The 20,187-nt window shown below is 48.9% G+C and overlaps 1 protein-coding gene across 3 annotated transcripts in view; it reads left to right on the top strand.

The window, feature by feature from the left end:
• Positions 1–532: 532 nt before the first annotated feature.
• The window catches only part of Cacna1d (calcium voltage-gated channel subunit alpha1 D), a 293,823-nt gene continuing 274,168 nt past the window's right edge, over positions 533–20,187 (top strand). For 2 of the 3 annotated variants that reach the window (XM_032919473.1, XM_032919474.1), the window contains exons 1-3: positions 533–1,001; positions 2,971–3,280; positions 7,134–7,239. In XM_032919473.1, the coding sequence (XP_032775364.1) occupies positions 935–1,001; positions 2,971–3,280; positions 7,134–7,239 (483 nt within the window). In that variant the 5' untranslated portion in view covers positions 533–934. The remainder of the gene's footprint in view (positions 1,002–2,970; positions 3,281–7,133; positions 7,240–20,187) is intronic. The other variant, XM_032919472.1, reaches the window with a different exon arrangement.

Below are 20,187 nucleotides of genomic sequence, written 5' to 3'. Positions count from 1 at the left end.
ACCAGAGCCAGCCCAGAGGACCCCGGGAGTCTCCTCCGGGGGACACGGTTCAAAGGAGCGGCTCTTCGGTGCCCCCAGCAGCAGGCACGGGGCCCCACGGGCCTGGCTCGAGGAAGGGGCGCCCGCGCAGCGGCACCGAGGGGGTTAACCGGGCGGCCGGCGGCCGCAGCGCGCTTAACCCTCGGTCAGCCGCGCCAGCCCAGGGTGGCGGCGTCCGAGTCGCGCGCCGTGGAGCCAGGGGGCGCGTGGGCCGCAGGCCGGCAGCTGGGGGCGCGGCGCGGCCGGTGGGAGGCCGGGCGCGCGCGGGGGGGCAGGGGACGGCGGCGGCGGGCGCGCAGCGTCGCCAGGGCGAAGCCGGCGTGCAGCGCGGCGCGGCGGGCGCGGAGCGGGCGGGCGGGCGGGCGAGCGCCTCCGTCCCCGGATGAGCTCCGGCTGCCCGCGGTCCCGGCCAGCGGCGGCGCGGGCGGCGACGGCGGCGGCGGGGCACCGGGCACCGGGCGGGCGGGCGGACAGGCGGCATGGGGGCGCGTCGAGCGGCCCCGGCGGCCGGGCGGGCACCACCGCGGTGTCCCTCCGCTAGAGGAGGGGACCAAGCCAATTCTCCTTTGCAGCAAAAAAAAAGAAAAAAGAAAAAAAAGAAAAATTTACATGTATATATTACTAAGATAATATATACATCTGATTTTATTTTTTACAAAAAGTTTATTTTGCTCCATTTTTCAAAAAAAGAAGGAGCGTGGGTGGCAGGCGGTTTTTATAAATTATTCTTATTTTTGATTATTTGTCTCTGTCCTTCCCCACCCCCTGCTGAAGCGAAAATAAGGGCAGGGACCGCGGCTCCTACCTATCAGTAACCTCCCATACCCGTTCCTCCCCCTCCCTAACGCTGAGCATAGTGCCCTGCACACAGTAGGCGCTCAATAAATGTTCGTGGATGATGATGATGATGATGATGAAAAAAATGCAGCATCAACGGCAGCAGCAAGAGGACCACGCGAACGGTGAGCAGCCAGAGCCCGGGTACCCGCTGCCAAACCTCATCCTATCATGATCCTACTCTTCCCACTCCCCAACCCCCATCTCCGATGCGTTGGGTGGGTTGAGGGGGTTGGAGATGATGCTTTTGGCTTGGTGTCATCTACATAGAAAGGGGTGATGCGCGGCAGCTACTTCGTTCTCCTCTTTAGGCCCTGAATGTCAGAGTTAATTCTGCATTTGCTGGGGTGGGGGCGGCCATTGGGTGTGTGGAGTACTGTGCAGCCAAGGGGCGAGAGTGAGGTGATTCGGGTTCAAGTGCCCTCGGGCTCAACTTTTCTCTTTCATTGCCCCTGAGCGATGGAAGAGGAGGTGTTAGTCTTCAGCCTGAACCCCTTTTCCAGCCTCCCCCCCCACCCCCACGCCTCTGGTTGACTAAGAGGAAGGTCTTTAGTAGCATCAGGAAAATTCTAGGATTGCTCCGCTTTTACTCGTTGGGTCACTTGGTAAAGTGCACATCCATCATCTCATGGGAGAAGCCCCCGGTCTTGGGATCTGGGGGAACAGGGTCAGGTGGAGCGAGTATTCCCGCTCGCTCCCTGTGCCTCCTGTGCACACGTCGTCGGTAACCTAGCAATGCCCAGAGAGTTGCTGCCGCTGTGGGGCTCTGCAACTCAGTCCTGGCCATGGCACCACGTGCAGTTTCCACACCAGCGGGGCTGGGTCTGAGAAGGTTGGGTTGCTTTTGGCCAGGTTCCCTCCGTGGAGGTCGTTGGCATCTCCCAACCCTGGTTTTCTTGAAGCCTTTTCCGGTGAGCACTTCTCAAAGGGAAAGCTTGGCAAAATTAGTTCCTGATCTCAGATTGAGTGCCACCTGCCTGCTTTGCTGCTGTCCCAGGCTCGTAGGACAGTGGGGCAGGAGACCTGTGCTTGCTTTGACTCTTTGCTTAGTGATAATTAGCTTTGCAAACGCCTGGATCTCCAACCTCTCTCCACCCTTCTCACTTTGACATCTGCTTCAGCAGAGGTGATGGTGGTGGCCCAACGTGGGCACCTGTGAGACCGTCTGAGGGATGGCCAGACCCATAGTGAGGCGGGCTACGCACATGAAGAGACCCCCCCCCACCTCGCGCCCCACCTTTGAGTATTTTGCCTTGTGTGTACCTGGATGCTACTCTACGCTGAGATAATTCTTGAATAGGCCTTGAGGTTCCCTGGCATAACGCACCCTGTCTCTTAGGTGTAGGGGTGCAGGCTGGCTTGGCTGCTACTGCTGCAATTAAAAAAAAAAAGCCCTAAAGATGTTTTTCTGTTTTCGGAAGCTTGTGGAGGAAATGAGTCCCAAGCACCATGAATTTTCATTTGTAGGAAGTGTTAGTGCATAATCTAGATATTTGTTATGGGGCTTTTGCTATTGCCTGGTGCCAGTGAGGAGTGTTTTTTTTTTTTTTTTTTTTTTTTTCACGTAAAAAAAAATGCATTTATGGCTGTGGAGAGCTGTTGGAAGGACACCCTAAAAATGGTTAAGACTGTTGAATTTATTGGCTCTGGGTGTGTGTGTGTGTGTGTGTGTGTGTGTGTGTGTGTGTGTGTGTGGTGATAATTAATTTTAGAGTAAGGCAGTTGTATAGATGTATCTGTTAAGCCATGAGAGATACGTGTGTTTTCAAAGTCAGGAAAAGACACAGGATAAATGCGAGAATAGCCCCAGTTTGTCAGAAGAGAGGCACTCATGGCTTCCCTTTGAAGACACAGGTATGGAAGAGCACCAGTGTGGCTAGATGTGGTGCAGCAACGCATGTCTGGTGCTCAGGGCAGAGTTCTGCTGACTTCTGCATTGCCTGGCCAAACCCCACTACTTGTGACACAAGGTTCAAAATGGGAAACACAAGATGGGAGACACTTTTGCTTTTTTTAAAAAGATAGTATAGATCGAGGTCTTTCTTTTTTTTTTCTTCCCCAAAGAAAAATAATCTCTTTTCTCCTTCTCCTCAGAGGCAAACTATGCAAGAGGCACCAGACTCCCTATTTCTGGTGAAGGACCAACTTCTCAGCCGAACAGCTCCAAGCAAACCGTCCTGTCTTGGCAAGCTGCAATTGATGCTGCTAGACAGGCCAAGGCCGCCCAGACCATGAGCACCTCTGCACCCCCACCTGTAGGATCTCTCTCCCAAAGAAAACGTCAGCAATACGCCAAGAGCAAAAAACAGGGTAACTCGTCTAACAGCCGACCTGCCCGTGCCCTCTTCTGTTTATCCCTCAATAACCCCATCCGAAGAGCCTGCATTAGTATAGTGGAATGGAAGTATCCTTTTTCTGTGGGAAGTCTTTCCCATCTGCCACCTGTGCTTCAAAAGGATTCGCCTTCTGCGGTGACACTTCTCAGAGCCTTAGCAGTTGGGATGTGAGCAGCAGAGGAGACTGTAGGCAAGGGGTTTCATGGGCTACGGCTTCCTGTCTCCTCAGCTTGCCGAGCGAGGGTGGCTCCATGGGGTATATTTAGCGTGTGTGTGTGTGTGTGTGTGGTGCTGGGGGAAGGGATCGAAGACTGCAGCTTCAAAGTGGTAGGGAGTTAAAAATCTGAACTCGACCTTTGGTCATAGGATCTGGATAGGTTTAAAGCGGTTAGTATTTGGGGGAGGGGGCAGTCGTATGTATTTTAATTTGTTGAAAATTTGGTATTCTGCTTCAAAAAATAAAAAAGACCGAGACGGAGACTATCGTCAATCTGTACTGGAAATAACCTTTAGTGGAATCTTCTGCTTCCAGTGACTAAAATTTGCCTGAACAGCCACAGTGAACGTGACGGTTGCTTCTGGCACTGCTATTTGCTGATTCTAATTGTTCAGGCAGCTGCATGAACATTTGCTTCATAGGGAGGTGTTACTTTTGATATTATTATTATTATTATTATTACTATTTTTATTTATTGGCTGATCAATGCTATGACTTCTTGAAATTTCTTTTTGATAAGCTTAAAAACAAAACAAAACAAAAACCCTGCAGCCACACAAGTGTAGAAGCCAGGCAGGAGAGGCTGGTGAGCATCTCTTCCTCCAAGCCCTGTGAGTGACAAAGCAGCGCTCCAGCGGGGAACTGACAGGTGCTATATATATATATATATATATATATATATATATATATATATATATATATATATGGACTGGCCTGACATGGCATTTCTGAGTATCTGCATTTTTAAAACTGAACTTTGATTGCCCCTAGGATGGTTGCCATGCCCCAGATCTTGGGAAACAATGTTGCTTCTACCTGCTTATTCCCTTCCCCAGATCTGGGAGTCAGGCTCAGCGACTGCCACCCGCTAGAAAGGTCGAATGGAACCTTCTCTTGAACCCATGGTTTCTACTTAATCGCATGCTTCTTTGGCCTGGGTAAAAAGCTTTCTCTTTCCCAGAAGGGTTTTTTTTTTTGGGCTGACAGGCCCTCCGAGTAGTTCCTGGCAGCAGGCAGGGGTGTGCATGGAGCTTTCTTCAGCTCAGGGAAGGGAGAGGCCATGTTGGAAGCCTGCTGGGTGACAGCTACAGAGTGGAGCTGAAGACCCCTAAAAATCTAGGTTCCCATCATGGCAGCTGCCTGCATGATCTCTCTCTGTCTCTCTCTGTCTCTCTGTCTGTCTGTCTGTCTGTCTGTCTCTCTCTCTCTCTCTCTCTCTCTCTCTCTCTCTCTCTCTCAGCTTGCTTATTTTGTCTGCTCATGGACAGGAGTTAAAATGAGGCAACTGTCTAGAAAGGTTTTGGAGAGAACAGCTGAAGGCCAGGGCAGGATTTGAAGGTTTTCCTGTACTTTTTCTTTTTTAGCACAGATGTCTCCCCTCTAGAGTGAGTTATGGCATCTCTCGCATACTTGGGGCTGTGTGTGAGCATTTTCTCTTTAATCTCTCTGGTCCGAGGACAGAACTCTCCTATAGGCCAAGAGGGGGCTGCTAAGTGAGGGCATGGTTAGGTGGTCTTACTGGAGTCAAGAGGCAGCAGCTGCAGATGCCGGACACGTGTTCTGAGGTTGATGTGAGGTGACTCAGAGTAAGCAGGGACTTTCCCTGTGTGTGGAGTGAGGTGCTGTCTCCCTTCATGCATAGGAGTTTGCACATAACAGCTTATACAGAGGGAGTTCCTGGAACTCACCACCAGCTCTCTTTCTTGACTTACCAAATGCAAGGATGTGTACAAGGATTTAGGAGACACGGCTGCCAGTTCAGGATGCCCGTGCACAATTTCTATAACAGGTAGATAGTAAATGACCCCTTCCATTTTAGGGAACAGGTCATGGACATCCCCTTTCAGCAGCTCAGTCGTGCCCAGTTAGCCCTGGGGAAAGTCCGTCTGCCTTTGCAGGCGAGATGGTGCCTGTGTAAGAAACAGCTATTGACTCAGACCCACCTATCCCTTATAGTGGTAAGGCAGGATCCTCTGCTGTCTGTCTGCTGACACTAGAGTGCTGCCAAGAACAAGACACCTCAAAGGCGTAGCCTTCCTGCACAGTGCGAGCAGTTCTCAGAGGAAGAAGATGGTGTGGGGGACAGGAAGTACGAGCGTGGCTTTATGGGAATGACTTCAGGATGGTTGACTTACAGTGTCAGAGGGGACCTGCTAAGAGAGAGAGAGAAGGAGAGGGAGGGGGAGGGACAAAGGGGGAGGGGTGAGGGGGAGGGTGTGTGTGCAGGGAATGGAAGCAGAGCCCGGAAGTCTTCCTAAAGTCAGATCCCAGGGCAGAAGATTTTATAACCGAGTTGAGAAATCAATATGATTAAAGCTAACTGGCTTAAAAATAAACCCATCAAAGTTAGTAAGAGGATAGTGAGACTCCAGTCCTTATTCCCGGAGTTATCCGAGCTCTCCAGGGGGCGAGGCTTTATAGAACCCGGAGCAGCTATCTCCAGAGAGGCAAGGGGTATTGGTTTCTTGCGTCACTCTTTGGGGTTCCCAGGAGGACATCGAAAGGAGACTGTCCCCATCCCTGAATCTTCAGTACCTAGTGGGATTTAGTAAAACTGCCACCATGCCTCTTGCGTATGAACGTTGTATATAACACTGTTGAAATTCAAACCCAGGAATTGCAGATTAATTCAGTGCTCAACAAACCTACTGTTTGGAAAGAGGCCGAAAACCAACCTCTTACTAACGGAATGCTTGGGCAAGCATCTGTTGAAGGCTCATCTCAAAGGGACTCTTCCAGACAGCCCTCGGAGATTTTCTTGTTAGAGCCTATTTTGAAAGTGTCTGGTGCCGATTACTTGTGGCTTTTAAATTTAATTGTTTATAAACTGAACACAGAAACAGCACATTATGAGGTGAGCACAGCCCGGCTCTAATCTGAAACAGTTATAGCTTATTGATTACTCTGGTAGAGAAAGCAGAAGAAGGGAGCTGGCAGCCCGATTATCACAGCATCGAAGGTACTAGGACATGTGACACAGGGTCACAGAGAGGAGGGAGATGGTCCCATGGCTTTGCCTGGACTGGTCCTAATCAGGAGTTTAGACTGTCCCAGCCAGGAAGAGCCTCTGAGAAAATGACTCTAACACAAGGACCAATGGGAGAGGTCTCTGTTGTGATGGTTATATTTCCGTGTCTATGAGGGCTGATTTAGTAAGATTCTGGTCACTTTTTAAATTATAGAAAGAAGAGACCTGCTTCACATAATGACCTGACTGAATGCTCATTACTTCCAGGTTTTAATACACAACGAACACCAAAAGAATGGATGTAACATGACCCTTGCAATAGAAGAAAGGGTTGAGGAGAGGTCACAGTGAGGGGACTGTGAGAGAACCCCCTACTGGGTTTGCTGAAAACCCAGTAGTCATGATCACCACAGAATCGTGTGTGTGTGTGTGTGTGTGTGTGTGTGTGTGTGTGTGTGTGTGTGTATATGTGTGTGTGTGTGTGTGTGTGTGTGTGTGTGTGTGTGTGTATATGTGTGTGTGTGTGTGTGTGTGTGTATGTGTGTGTGTACATATGTGTGTGTGTGTGTGTGTCTGTGTATATATGTGTGTGTGTGTGTCCGTGTGTATGTAGGGGATAGGTGGTGGGTGGGTGGTTTTCATTTCACCAGCAGTTCAGGTGTAAGGGAGATGCTTGGGGGTATGAGAGGGATGGATAATGTTTGCATAACACATGTGCCTTAACAAAAGCTTTCAGACCATTTGACATATTTATATTATTGGCTATTTTTGCCAATTGTGTGGCCTTAGCTATTTACATCCCGTTCCCTGAAGATGATTCTAATTCAACAAATCATAACTTGGTAAGTAACTTGGGATTCCTGCTTGCGCGATGGTGCATGTCAGTCCTCTGCCTCCGTGACTGAGCGGGCAGACAGCATTGTGGGTGATGTGGTTTACAACTACGGATGCTGAGTTTCCCCAAGCCTCGCAACGGTGGGGTTCTGTTGTCGATACTGTTTTTTAGATTTGACCTGGATTCTGGGATTCATGCTGAATGAAAGTGTTCAAAGTCACGAGTCTTACATAAATAGGGAATGGAACCTTTTTGGAAGAAACTTGTAGAAGGGTTTTAAAATAACTTCTCTCTCTACACAGGCTTTCGTGTATTATTAGCTTTTGAAAAATATTAGCTTTTTTTTTTTTTTTTTTAAAAAATCCAGTGTTGTTTTTGTATGGTGGATACTGTGGTTAATTTTTCTGATTAATAAGCATTATGATAGATTTTGTATGTGAGCTATCAATTTTTTATAGATGTAGAATACAACAAACCTGATTATGTAGGACTCAGTTTGGGAAATAAATCAGTATGGCAGTGGAGTTTACGTCCTACGGCCTACAAAAAAACTCCCGAGTAGATTTTAGGACGAATCTATGCTTAAATGCTCCAGGATGCTGTCATATACTTTACTGCCCTCTTAAACATTTATAGTCTACAAGAGCTGAGAAAAGTCTCTGGGAAGTTTTGCAGCTAAAAAGCAGATTTCGTTTTGTTTAACTCAGCTAGTCATGGAAAGCAAATGGAATGGAGTCTTAAAACTTGGGGCTTTCTTTTTTTTTTTTTTTTTTTTGGGCGGAAGACTTTAATATCATGGAACTAGTGTTTCCTGGAACTTCCTTTGGGAAAAGTTGATAGAATTTTTAAAAGGGAAGGCACTGAAAAACATTGAACTGAGTTTGGATCTTGCCCCATCCAGCTGCCCACTGGGTTGTACTGGGGATGGGGAACTGTCTCATACCCTTTCTTCATTGCCATCCACCCCCACGGCAGTTAAGGAGACTGGCTAAGATCACTGGGACCTATTTAAAACCCCCTGACAGTCTGTTGTCTTTTTTCTGTGGTGCAGAAGCCATCTCAGGTTTTTTGGGGGGAGGGAGATGAGGGGGGGGGCTTTGCAGCGTTCTTCTTGGGAGGGCTAGGTCTTTCTAGTTGGAAGCCAGCCATGCAGAAGAGTAGATGAGGGAGGGAACCAGTGTGGGTTGCAAGAGGCTTGGTTCTCACCCTCTCTCTTCTTTGAGTTGGTTCCGTCTGATTTGGATTCTTGTGAGGAAGCTGGACGTTTTTAACCAGGCAAAGGCTGCAAAGGCAAATGCTCTACACACTAGGCGAGTCCCGGTCAGGCAGAGCTTGGCTGTCAGTCTGAGGTGAAGCTTTGCTTTTATGGATTTGGCTTTCATGGTTTATGTTCAGGATTTCTGTTTCCAATGCTGTGTACATTTCAGGTATACCATGATGTCTGCGTTTGGGGTTTTGGCAGTTTGCTTTCTAAAGAATTAAAAAAAAAATTGGCTGTTATTCCTGAAAACTATGGCCTAATAGGAGGTCAGCACACGAACATACGCATGTGCACGCGCACGCACACACCCCTCACTACCTACCTCTGTTGTGAGATATCACCCGTGGGACTTGGGGCATTTTCAGTGACCTGTGGTTCAGTTACAGACTTTAGATTACCGTCTTCAAAAGGAAACTCTCGAGTGGTGGAAAGCCTCCACCAATGGGGATAGGTCACTCTAGTCTAGGCCACAGATGGTGGTAGCTTTGTTACCAAATTTAACAACGTGAATGGTGACCCAGTTTGTTGCCTTTTTGTACCTCAAAAGAAATGATTAAACAAACTTAGAAAATAAATACCTTTCAGAATGGCAGATTAATTTAGATCAATGGAATAATTAATGTAGATGAATGAATAAGCTAATTAATATTCTGCCTTTTTTTCCCCCTCCTAAAGAAACTCAGGGCACTAATAGAAATGTTAGGCCATTTGGCTGTCTCAGCGAAGAAGTGAGGAAATGGCTACCCCTCCCTTCTTCCCCAGTTTCCCTTCCCAGTGGGTGTTTTCTAGGTGGTTCTGAAGAACCCTGTTCTGAGGGGAGGTGGTTCATTGGCTTGACCAGCCTTTCTAAAAACCTCCATATACATTCCTTTTGGTTTCTGCACTGAGCGTCTCCAACTCAGGTCATTAAAGTCTTGCTTTCACTTGGATAGTCACATGATCCGGTGAGCTTGTGCTCTGTCTGACTTCAAACATTTCCTTCCCCACTACAAGGAGAAGCAAGGATTTGGTGGATTTACCTTGACTCTGAGCACGGTCCCATGCCACCTCTGTCTTCCCACCAGGGAGTCTGGATTTTTTAAAATTTTTTTTTATTTTTTATACATTTGACCCAATTTACACCAAAGCGATTGCTCTATTTTGGGGATCAGTTTAGAGGCAGCTGAGCCAAGCTTATTTTTCATCTGTAGTAAATACCTTCCATTTAATGTGAGTGACAAAGAGAAGGGCAGAAGCCGTCATGGGTTGCAAAGCTGGATGGATAGGAGCTCTGGCACATTTTTTAAACTTTATTTTATTTTATTTTATTTTTGCCTGGGAGCTTGGCAAGAATGTGTGTGCCCATCCTTTAGCCTGCCATGCAGGGGCGGCTTGTGTCTGATGTCTCTGCCCATTCCAGGTCATCAGTAATGAAATGAATGCTTTGGTTGGGTAAGAAATGTGACCATCCCCCAGGGTCCAGTCCGTGTTCGGTCTTTGTTGTGTGTAAACACATCTAGCTTTGGGGACTTGGAGACTACCGTGGTGGCAACACGTCTTCCCAGAGTTAGATTATCATTATTATTATTTTTAAGCATGAGCGCTAAGTCTCTGTGAAGCTTTCGTCTGTGGACTTCCAGGGCTGAGCGGAGGCTGAAGCCATGGAAACACGGTGGCTCACTGGGTTTCCACAGTAAAGCCCCGCCCCGTAGCCGCATTTCCTCCGTTCCACTTAAGGCGTAGAACACGTCTTTTCTCTTCTTGCTGGCACCAAGGAGAGAATCTCTTCTGCATCAGTTGTCAGAGTGGGGACGATGGCAGATTCCGTATCCCTGGGGTGGACACACTTTACTTCATTCCGGCCTTGGCTTTCCCATAAGCAAGCCGACGTGGCTGTGCACCGTACAGTCAGTGCGACCGTTCCTGGTCCTCATCCCCAACTGGCTGCCTCTCACATCTCCACCATGCTCGAACTGTCTGAAGGGGGATCCCCACCCACCCACTGAGGGCAGACCTTCTCCACGACTCCGCTTCTGTGTGCTTCTCTGTTTAGCAACGGGGCATACGCAGACCATGCCTCATGAAATATGATTTTAAACTGAATAAAAAGTTGTTGTTTTTTTTGACCAAGTCTCTGCCTTCATCTTGTTGAGCTCCTCTGTTTGTGTTTTTATGGTGTTGACACTTTCACCTCTATAAAAATCCCTCCAACTAGCATATGATTTTCTGGGGGTAGCTCCTATTGCCCACGGAGGTGAGACCAGACCCTGTGGTTTGGGGCCACTTGATCTAGCCTGGTCTTTGTTGTTGTCCCATTCTCTGCTCCTCAGATGCACCCCCTCCCTTTGCTCCTCCAAAGCTCCCAAGCGCTCCCTTCTCTTACGTGTCTACTTCCTGTCTTTTTCTTGTACCGTTTTCTTCCCCCGAGATGACTCCATGTGGCTGCTTAGTAACCTCAGACATAGGTCTCTATACGATAACTTTTCTGATCGGGTCTGAAGAGTTGAACAATCTTACTTCTCCTGCGGTACTCTGAGCGTTTTGTCTTATTCGGTAACCCACTTCCAGCTCCTCACCCTGTGCCTGGCACAGTGGCTCATAGGAGATGTTAAGTGAGTTAGCATTTGGGATGCCAAGTGAACAGGTGTTGCAGAGAAGTGCCTCTCCCCGCCCCGTTCCTGAGCCACAGTTTTTGGGTGAAAGGTCTCAGAGGACTGACTCTTCCGGAGCTCTCGGGGCTTGGGTTTGATGGCAGGGCTCTTAGATATTTGGTGCTCTGGTTCTATGGCCCTGAGTAGCCGAGAGTGGTAGGGGGCCCCTCTGGGAAGCTGTGCTGGGGTGTGGACACTTGTCCGTGGGACTGGGGATACCACAGTGGCTGGGGATGCTGTGGGATGAGGTACTGTGATTGCTTTCTCCCTGTGTCTTGTGGACAGCAATTGACAAGCTCACTGTATCCGCCTGGTCATGTGGTTTAGCCTCTCCTGGCTTTGCAGAGTAGGATGAAGTGTAGCACAGTACCAAGAATCACTTAGCCTGGTTTGTGGGCTTGGGACATCAGATGTTCGGCATTCTCCTACTTAGGTCTTGGGCGTTAGCTCTGCGCTCCTGCTTAGGTCTTCCCTTTCTCTGTGGATTCCACGTAGGCCGCACTTCTTGTGGCCATGTGCCTAACCTGTAGCTGTTTTTCCAGGATAGCTCAAGTGCTTCTTCTTGGTCTAGCCTTCTGTAACCTTGAGTACTCCCTGCCACCTACCCTGCCTGCCCAAGTTTATGCTTGCTTCCTCGATGGACTCTGCTTAGCACGCTATACTTTCCTACTTACAGACGCCGTTGCCTTCTTTCTACTTTGTTCAGTAGCTGTAACAGGAGTGGGGGGTGGGGGGTGGCTTGTGTGCAGTGGCTCTGCACATGGGCACTGGGGGTACAGAGCCGGCCGTTCTGTGGTTGAGTTAATAGACTTCGGGTGGAGCTGTAGTAGGACTTCACAGAAGCCGAGAATGGAGTCTGACTCAGCGCTGTAGCTGCGTGAACTTGGGCCTGCGCCTGGCACACAGTAGGCGCGTCAGGAGATGCGTGTCACATGACTGAGTAAATACAGAGTGAGCACATGAAGACTCCGTGTGTGCCTGCCTTTATAGAGCATTAGTTAATTTTCAACAATTGGCTAATGATTAATGTGTTGCTGACTTCTTGTCCAATATTAATGAGATTACAGGAAACACCTGTCAGAGTTCACCTATAATTTCAGGGTTGTGTCTTTGTTTCATGGCAAATTAAACTCTCCATCTCCGAGGCAGCGGAGAGGGATGGCAGTGCTCCGAGGCACTTTCTGAATCCCACCATGAGCTGGCTCCTGTGTTTGGTGGTGTACGGAGGTTACGTGTCAATGACTTCTTTCGGGGGATAGTCACATTTCATGGGAGGATCGGTGGAGGGAGAGCCACACACAAAGCCAGAGTAGATGACTTACAGTTTAAAATGTTGCCTGGAAGTGGTCCCCTCAGCAAGGTGAGGAGCACTTCGTCGCTTTCATTGTGGCACTGTGTTTTGACAAAGGACAGATTGTGAAGCCTGATCTTTTATTGAACAGAAACTGACTTGAGCTGAGCACTGATGGTTTTGCAGAACTAGCATCCAGCCTTAAAGAGCCAGAGTCCCATTGTTAAAGTTCCTTCGGAGGAACCCCAGCAGTGTCCTTACTCATTTGGCTTCTCCATTTTTTAAGGAGCAGATCTCACCATTGCATTAGGCAGAAATCTCCAACGGTCGCCTTAAAGTGAGAATACGTGGGTGCTTTAGAAGACTGGCCTGAGCCCTTTGAGTTATGCTCGGTGGGCTTAACTGAAAGAAGAAGTGTGGATCCCTGTGCTTGCCATAGTCGTTTCTTTTTCATAGTGTTGGGGGATCTATCCAGAGTCTCAAGCATGGTATGATGGATGCTCTACCACACGGCCACACCCTACTGTGTTTTATTAACTCGGCCCAGAGCTTGATCCCTGCCCCAGACACAGCTAGAAAGCCAGGTTTAGAGATAGGAGTGGGACTTCATTCTACCCATTGGGCTTCTGAGTTTCATCACTTCCCGGAGAGCATCCTCATAGGCTGCCGCGTCCTTCTCCTTGGGTCATTGCAGGGAAGATGGCGAGGAATACACATTCCCTTCTTCGTCCCTGCTCAAGTTTGATATAGTAAAATGCCGGGGAGGAGGCAGAGACCCTAGAAGCAGAGTGGTGGACAGTCCGCCTCCTCTGACGGTCTTCTAATTTTTAATTGTTCTTAAACGTGACAAGTAGCTGATTCAGAGGGAACACTTTGCCCAGTGATGAAGACGTATGTGTCTTGTTAAACACTGGCAACTGAGGGAGAACCCCTGAAGAGACTATCAGCTCCTCAGCAAAGAAAGGTCCTGAGGAGTGACACAGGTCATAGAGACTTTACCCATGCTGCTGCATGTGCAAGCACTGTGACAGAGACGTTGGGACAGTGTTCCTGGCCCAGCAGGAGCTGGAAGGCCATCCAGGAGGGGCCTTAGAATCCTACTTCTGCCTCCCTTAGAAGATGCAAGATGTGTCCTTCCGATCCTGTTCCGTTCATGTGGTGGAGTCGGGAAAATGGTAGAGGGTGCCTTGGCTTTTAAATTCAGGAGGGATTGATGTTCTCCGGGCTGAGGTTCTTGCAGACAGGAAGGATGTTTTCTTGGACAAGCAAAGCTGGGAAATAAATTGTGAGGAAAGCTACAGGTGGGGATGAAAGAGAAAGCTCTTGAGGCAACCAGTCTGCCTCACAGCACCCTGCTCGTAAGTGTGCACATGTTTGCATGTGTGTGCATGCGTGTGCATGCGTGTGTGTGTGTGTATGTGGTGTATATGAATGTTTATGTGGGTGTGTTCATGTGCTGTGTGCATACATGTATATACAGGTCTCTGTCGCATGTCTTCTCAATTGTTGGAGAACCTTAAATTTTTGGGGCGGGGTCTCTTTTACTGAACCCAGAGCTCATTGATTTGGTTGGCCAGCCGGTATACACGTATACACTCGGGAGGGAATCCGCCTGTTTTCACCCCTCCCCCAGCACTGGGATTGCAGACATATGCTATCATGCCTGGGTTTTACAAGGTGCAAACTCAGTTCCTCATGCTGTTGTGGCAACTAAGCCATATCCCAGAGCCCCTGCTGTGGTTTCCAGGGTGGGGTGGGGTGGGGTGGGGGTGGAGAGTGGGGGCGGAGAGTGGGGGTGGGGGTGGGGGTGGGGGTGGTTCCTCCACTGCTAGGTGAGTAGTAATTTCAGAAGTCTAGAACATCTGCTGAAATTGCTGAATTAGTGAATGTGAGGGACAGGCTAGAGGAAAGACTGGGGCTGCCTGAGGGAGGCGGGAGGCTAAGTGCAGACTGAGAGGGCCCCGCTGGGCAGCAGGTCCCGTCAGAATTCAGCTTGGAAGGAGGAGTGTGGGGTCCTTGGGGCTGAGTGAGATATTCACACTCCATTGTCCTCTCCCCATGGGCAGTCAGATCTGGGGGGGGGGCTATCTGGTCTTAGGGATCCTCGGGGAGTGTAGCACAGAGAATTCTCAGAGTATTTAATGGAGCTGTGAGGACACTTGTTTATAAGAAAGGAAGTTGATGGGGAGGGGTGTTAGATGCTCAGTCAGTAGCTGCTTGCTAAGCAACCCCCGGAACACGAGCTCTGTCTCCAGCATCTATGGTAACAAACCAGGCTGGGTGTGGTGGTGGCCTGCGTATGTAACTCCAGTCCTAGGGAAGCAGTGATAGGAGGGCCCTGGGCTCTGCTCACCAGCCAGACTAGCAAGTTCCTTGTTCAGTGAGAGACCCTGTCTCAAAAACAAAGGGAGCGAGCAATTGAGGAAGACATCCAGTGTTGACCTCTGACCTCTACTCACGCTTGTACACATACGTACACTCATACAGAAAGGGAGAGACAGAGACAGAGAGACACAGAGAGACAGAATATTGAGCTGTCTTTATTCAACAAGTATTTACTGAGACCTACGGTTCCAACTATGCTGGCCCCGTGCCCCCATCTTCTGTCCCTCTTGGGTGTGGCTTACCATGTCACTGCCTTCTCATTAGGGCAACCCTGTATTGTGAGATTAGAGGGCAGCCATGTTTGTTTCTCGTATTTTGATCCTATATGTCATCATTTAACATTTATACAAACGATGCATGGATACATTACCTTAAATAATTAAAATAATTCAAAGTAGCTTCTCCCTTTATCCACACAGCCTTTTATAATTGCTGTAATTAGTCTGGTGTAAACTCTCTGGATTTTTTTTATACATACACACACATATGTGTATATATATACATATATATATTAGATATATTAGATATATATAATCTGTGACTTTCGAAATATATGTGTGCACAGTTTGAGTATTTGGAGCACAGTCCATGTACGGTGTTACTTAACGTGTCCTATAGATGTAGCCACATCTGTGTGCAGAGATCTGACAGCGTCTTAGCTGTCGCCAAAGCATTCCATGCACGAGTGGACCACAGCTTAGTTAATTGTTTTCTTTCTGACGAACGCTTGCATTAATTCCGAACGTTCGCTAATTTAAGTGGCACCCTATGGAACACCCTCCCATGCGATTCCGAGTTCACGCCAGCCGACACCTCTTTGGCTGAGCCCATGGAGTCCCATGCTTTGAGTTTCTGGGTGTGCGAGGTGTAATGTATGAGTGTGTAGCTTCAGTGTGCCCTGCTGTGTGTCTTCTGCCCAGACCACATCTTTCTGATACCAGCAGCCATTTTGCTCTGACGAGTGACCGTTTGCTCTGTATCTCAGGCTCTAGAGAAAGGGCTCCCGGGGCAGGGGACGGCCTCTCTGGGATGTTGGCATCCTGGGGCACCTGGAAAAAGATCCAGGAGCGAAAGTCGTCCTAGATGCCAGGCTCTTTGCAGCCCTGACTCCGATCAAAGGCACTAGGATTGATTCTTTGGAAGCTCCGTGTGCCATGAGCTTGTGAGCTGCAGTGTTTCCAGACGTAGCATCCATCGAATGAAGTAAGAAGATGAGTCGTAGAAAAATCGAGTTTCGAAGATTATTATTGTGTGCGCGCAGGATGCACGTAGGCATGGGTGCCGTGGAATGTGTGGTCAGAGGACATGGCTTTATGGAGTCACTTCTTTTCTTCCATGTCTATATGTGTTCCAGGGGTTGATTCCCAGTCACCAGGCCCGTGGGGCACGCAGCTTCACCCATGGGGCTGTCTTACATACGTCCTAGTTTACACGTGTTTATGCTTTAGTTCGTGATAGATGCTGCATTCCAGTCTGTTAGCTAGGGAAGGAAAAAAAAATCACATAATAATTTCCGCTTTCCCTTGTTCCTTGTATATTAACAACTTTACTTTCATACATAGTAAACATGTTCTGTTTTATGGAACTTATATAGGGTTTATACCCCTTTTACTCCCAAAGGCTTTGAAGGGTATTAGAAAATGGAATCCTAAGGGGCTAGGGAGACGGCTCCATGGCTAAAGGGCAACAGGGGCTCTTCCAGGGGCCCCAAGTTGGATTCCCAGCACCCACATGGTAGCCCACAGTTGCCTGTAACTCCAGTTCCAGGACACTCAACACCATTTTCTGGCTTCCTCGGTTAAGAGGCACAGATGTGATGCCTGGTACATGGTATGCCAACGAAACACTCAAGTACAAAACAGTATGTGAATTTTCACAAGTCGGAAAAAATTAGCATTTAGACGGATGTGCATGTGTGTGCACACACATGATGTGCATGTGTGTGCATGCATCCTCATGGTGTGTGTGTGCCACGGTGCTTGTGTGTGGATGTAAGGGGACGATTCTGTAGTATAACACCCGACAGACCCAGAAAGTAGGTATGGCAGAGAACTGAGACACAGAAGAGCTGCCAGGTCCTTCTGGTGCATGGGGCAGTAGCACCTGTGCCCTTCGCTGGCCATTAGAGTTCCGGTGCTGACAGGAAAGAGCTCACCCGCACCTGCATAGCTTTTATCTCTCCACAAAGAGAGACAACCCCATGCCTCCACAGAGCACTTTGTAGGATGCGGTCCACGGACGAATCCACAGCATGAGTCCTTGTACAGTATAAGGCATAACACTGGCCCTGTGAGCCACATTTCTGCTTTTACAAGGGTCACAAGTGCTGTGCACACATGCGGTCTCTGCACTCATGCCTTGTCTAAAGGGCAGGCACCACATTTCACTGGCGTAGGAATTGAAAGCATTCCTACATTTTAAAGTAACCATTTGGCCATATAAAGTAGGATGAAAACTGGGACTGTTAAAATGAATAGTTTAACACAGCTATCACTTTGGGTGTTCATGGTTTTGAGAATTTATCATGTGTAAAATCTAGTCCATTCTGTGCACTTGCATTGTGTGAACCCGCTTCAAGCCAGAAAACAAGGGATAGCATGGAATCATGCAAAAGACTCCACCCATCAACCGCAAAAAAAAAAAAAAAAAAAAAAAAAAAAATTTCCAAGAGATGTTGTTGGATTATTTTAATCTTAGGAAATGGCCGATACTGTTAAGAGCTGACATTCTTGTGTGTTCTTCAGTAAATAGAGGATAGTGGGGCATAACGAAGCACTGTTTGTGTCGAAAAGACTGCTTTCAAACTGTACAAAAGCATCTCAAGTGGGTAAACGGCAGAATGCTGCCTTTCCATACCAGGAGCACGCCCTTGGTCCCGCTTTGGTGAGAACGCACGAGTGAACCACTCTGTGCTTACGCAAATTCTGACTCGTCGAAGTATGAATCAATTGTGAATCCACCCATGGCTCACTTCGGAGTTTTTAACCGGGTGGTAATGAAATGAAGACGTTTAAAATTACAAATCAGAAAGAAAAGAACTGGCAAGGGTTGGGGAAGAGATACGCTCCTTACGTCTTTTGGTCTAGGAGGCTAACAGGGTGATGAGAGACTTCTGGGGCACAGGGAGCGTTGGAGTGGTCCGTTTGCCTACTGAGTTTGGCTGATGGCGCCTTGCAGTCAGCAGGGGCTGAGCAGACAGGATGCCCTGGTGTTGATTTGCTTAAGAACGAACTATAGATGCCACCAGGACCTCAGAGAGTTCCCCATGGATCAGTCAGTTCTGTTTCGGACTTAGCAGTGTAACTTGACCGTTGTCACCCAGTAAATGGGAATCTGGCAGGTGTTAGGCTGGGGAATCTGTTCTCCCTGCTCATTCTGAATGTCACAGAGGGTCAGGGTTTGAGAATACCAGGGACAGCAGTGACAAGAGATTGTCTCGTTAAGCAAGCTGGGGACGGAGTCCACTTTTAATAACCTTGAGTTTTCCCTTTATGTCTGCCAAACTGTCATTTTGCTCACTTCTTCTCCTCCCGTCTAGCGTCATAAAATACTGGTACCGTCTCCATGCATACCACCCTGCGGGAGTCATTTGTCTACAGCCTGCCCCAAGAGTGGTAGAAGTGGTCAGGGACTGACCAGAGGCTGTTCCGTTCCTGGGGAGAGTTGGCAGAACGCGTTCCTAGATGTAATGGGTCTTCACTGGCTGGTTTCCGGTAGCTCCTTCTGTTTTCCCGACCATAACCTGAGGGGCAGTAATCGTGGCCTTTTTCACCAGCTCGGGCTAGCATTGGCTGAGCTAGATGGACATCTTCTCTACATATAGTCTTCTCTAACTCTCTGTTATCTTTACCATCGAGATACCATGAGCGTCTTCCTTTTCCGGGTGAAGAAACAGGGTGCCTTGGCTGATTGTGGAGGCCCCTGTGGCCGTGGGCAGGGCTGAGCGTCACACCTGGGCTTCTGTCTTCTGTCCAGGCCCTGTGAGGTCTGCCTGCTGATGGTACCTACCCACCCTAAGCAGAGATGAGCTACCAGGGAGCTAGTGAGGAATGGCTTCAGAGCCTCCTGTGGGTCTCCCTGGGCGAGCTACTTATTCCTGATAAACTTCACACCAGGTCTCATTCCCAAGCAGGGGCAGGGACAGTGCTTGAGATCCAGGGAATCAGAGCAGAGGTTTGCTTAGCCCCGTAGCCCTCAAATGCCCCTCCCCCCCCAACCATCAAGTTAAAGTGAGAATAGTCAGCATGGTTGACATTTGGGCATCAAGTGGATTTTATTTCGTTCTTAGCCCTTTGGAAAGGACTTGCGGAGTCTCAGTTGAGATTTGCCGTGTATTGGGAGGTCGGCCGGAGCGGGCCTCAGAGGCGTGGTGGGCACCAGAGTGGCGCCTGGGCTCAGTCTCCAGCTTCGTCTTTCCGTGTGACTCCATAGAAGGTTATCTATCCCAGACCTGGTTCTAGGAAGAACAACTCTTCGTAAGGCAGGTCTGCAAATAAACTGAAGCTCGGGAAGACTGGCTGGCTTCTTTCCGGGATGCCGGCGGAGGGGAGGCCGGGTCCTTGGAGTTATACTGGAAACATTTTCCCGGACCCTTGGCCGTAGTGGGTCCTGCAGATGCCCCTTTCACTAGACCGACCCAGTCCACCTGTCTCAATGGCTTGCCAAAGCCGGCGTGTCAGGGAGGACACTGGTTCCACATGGTGAGGAGTTGAGTTGGGCATTCAGCCTGTGAGTCCTCGGGGGCAGAGCCTGGACCACAGCTCCTCCTCCAGTGATCAAGACCTCATGCAACCGTGGTTGTGAGGATTAAGTCCTCTGCATCAGCAGTGATCCAGCACCCCCACCCTGCCCAGGAAGTTGTTACGTATGACTGTGTCACCTCCCTTGGACTCTGTGGGACCAGTGGTCTCTTGTTCTCTGTTTTTAGCCACTTGACACCTTTTGATTTCCACTTTGCTCAGCAATGGAAGGAGAACAACGGCGAAGGGCAAAGCAGATGTCCAGGGGAGCTACTGTGTGATTCTTGGAATCAGGACAATGGTGCTGATGACTGACTGTGTGAGGAGGCCCCCATGCGCCCTGCGCCACAGCGCCTGGTTTTACCTTTATGGGGTCCTGTGCTTACTGCTCACATTCTATCAATGAGGCAGAGACGTTCCCTGCTCTTTCTGCGTGCTGTTTTCCTGGTATCATTGACTTTTCCACTGCATGCCATTCAGGCCAGGCTTCTCCCTGGATGAAGTTCTTTGCGAAGGCAGGGCTTCCGGGAGCTCAGGTGTCCAGCTTCTTCATGATCCCTGGCCTCAGAGCACTGAGACCAACTTTCCTAGCACTGTTGAGCAGAGTGAAGGTGTTTGCATGTGGAAATGGGAAATATGGCCCCATTTA

Source organism: Rattus rattus, chromosome 13 (assembly GCF_011064425.1).
Source record: "Rattus rattus isolate New Zealand chromosome 13, Rrattus_CSIRO_v1, whole genome shotgun sequence".
Taxonomy (NCBI): Eukaryota; Metazoa; Chordata; class Mammalia; order Rodentia; family Muridae; genus Rattus; species Rattus rattus.
This window is presented reverse-complemented; position numbering and strand designations above follow the sequence as displayed.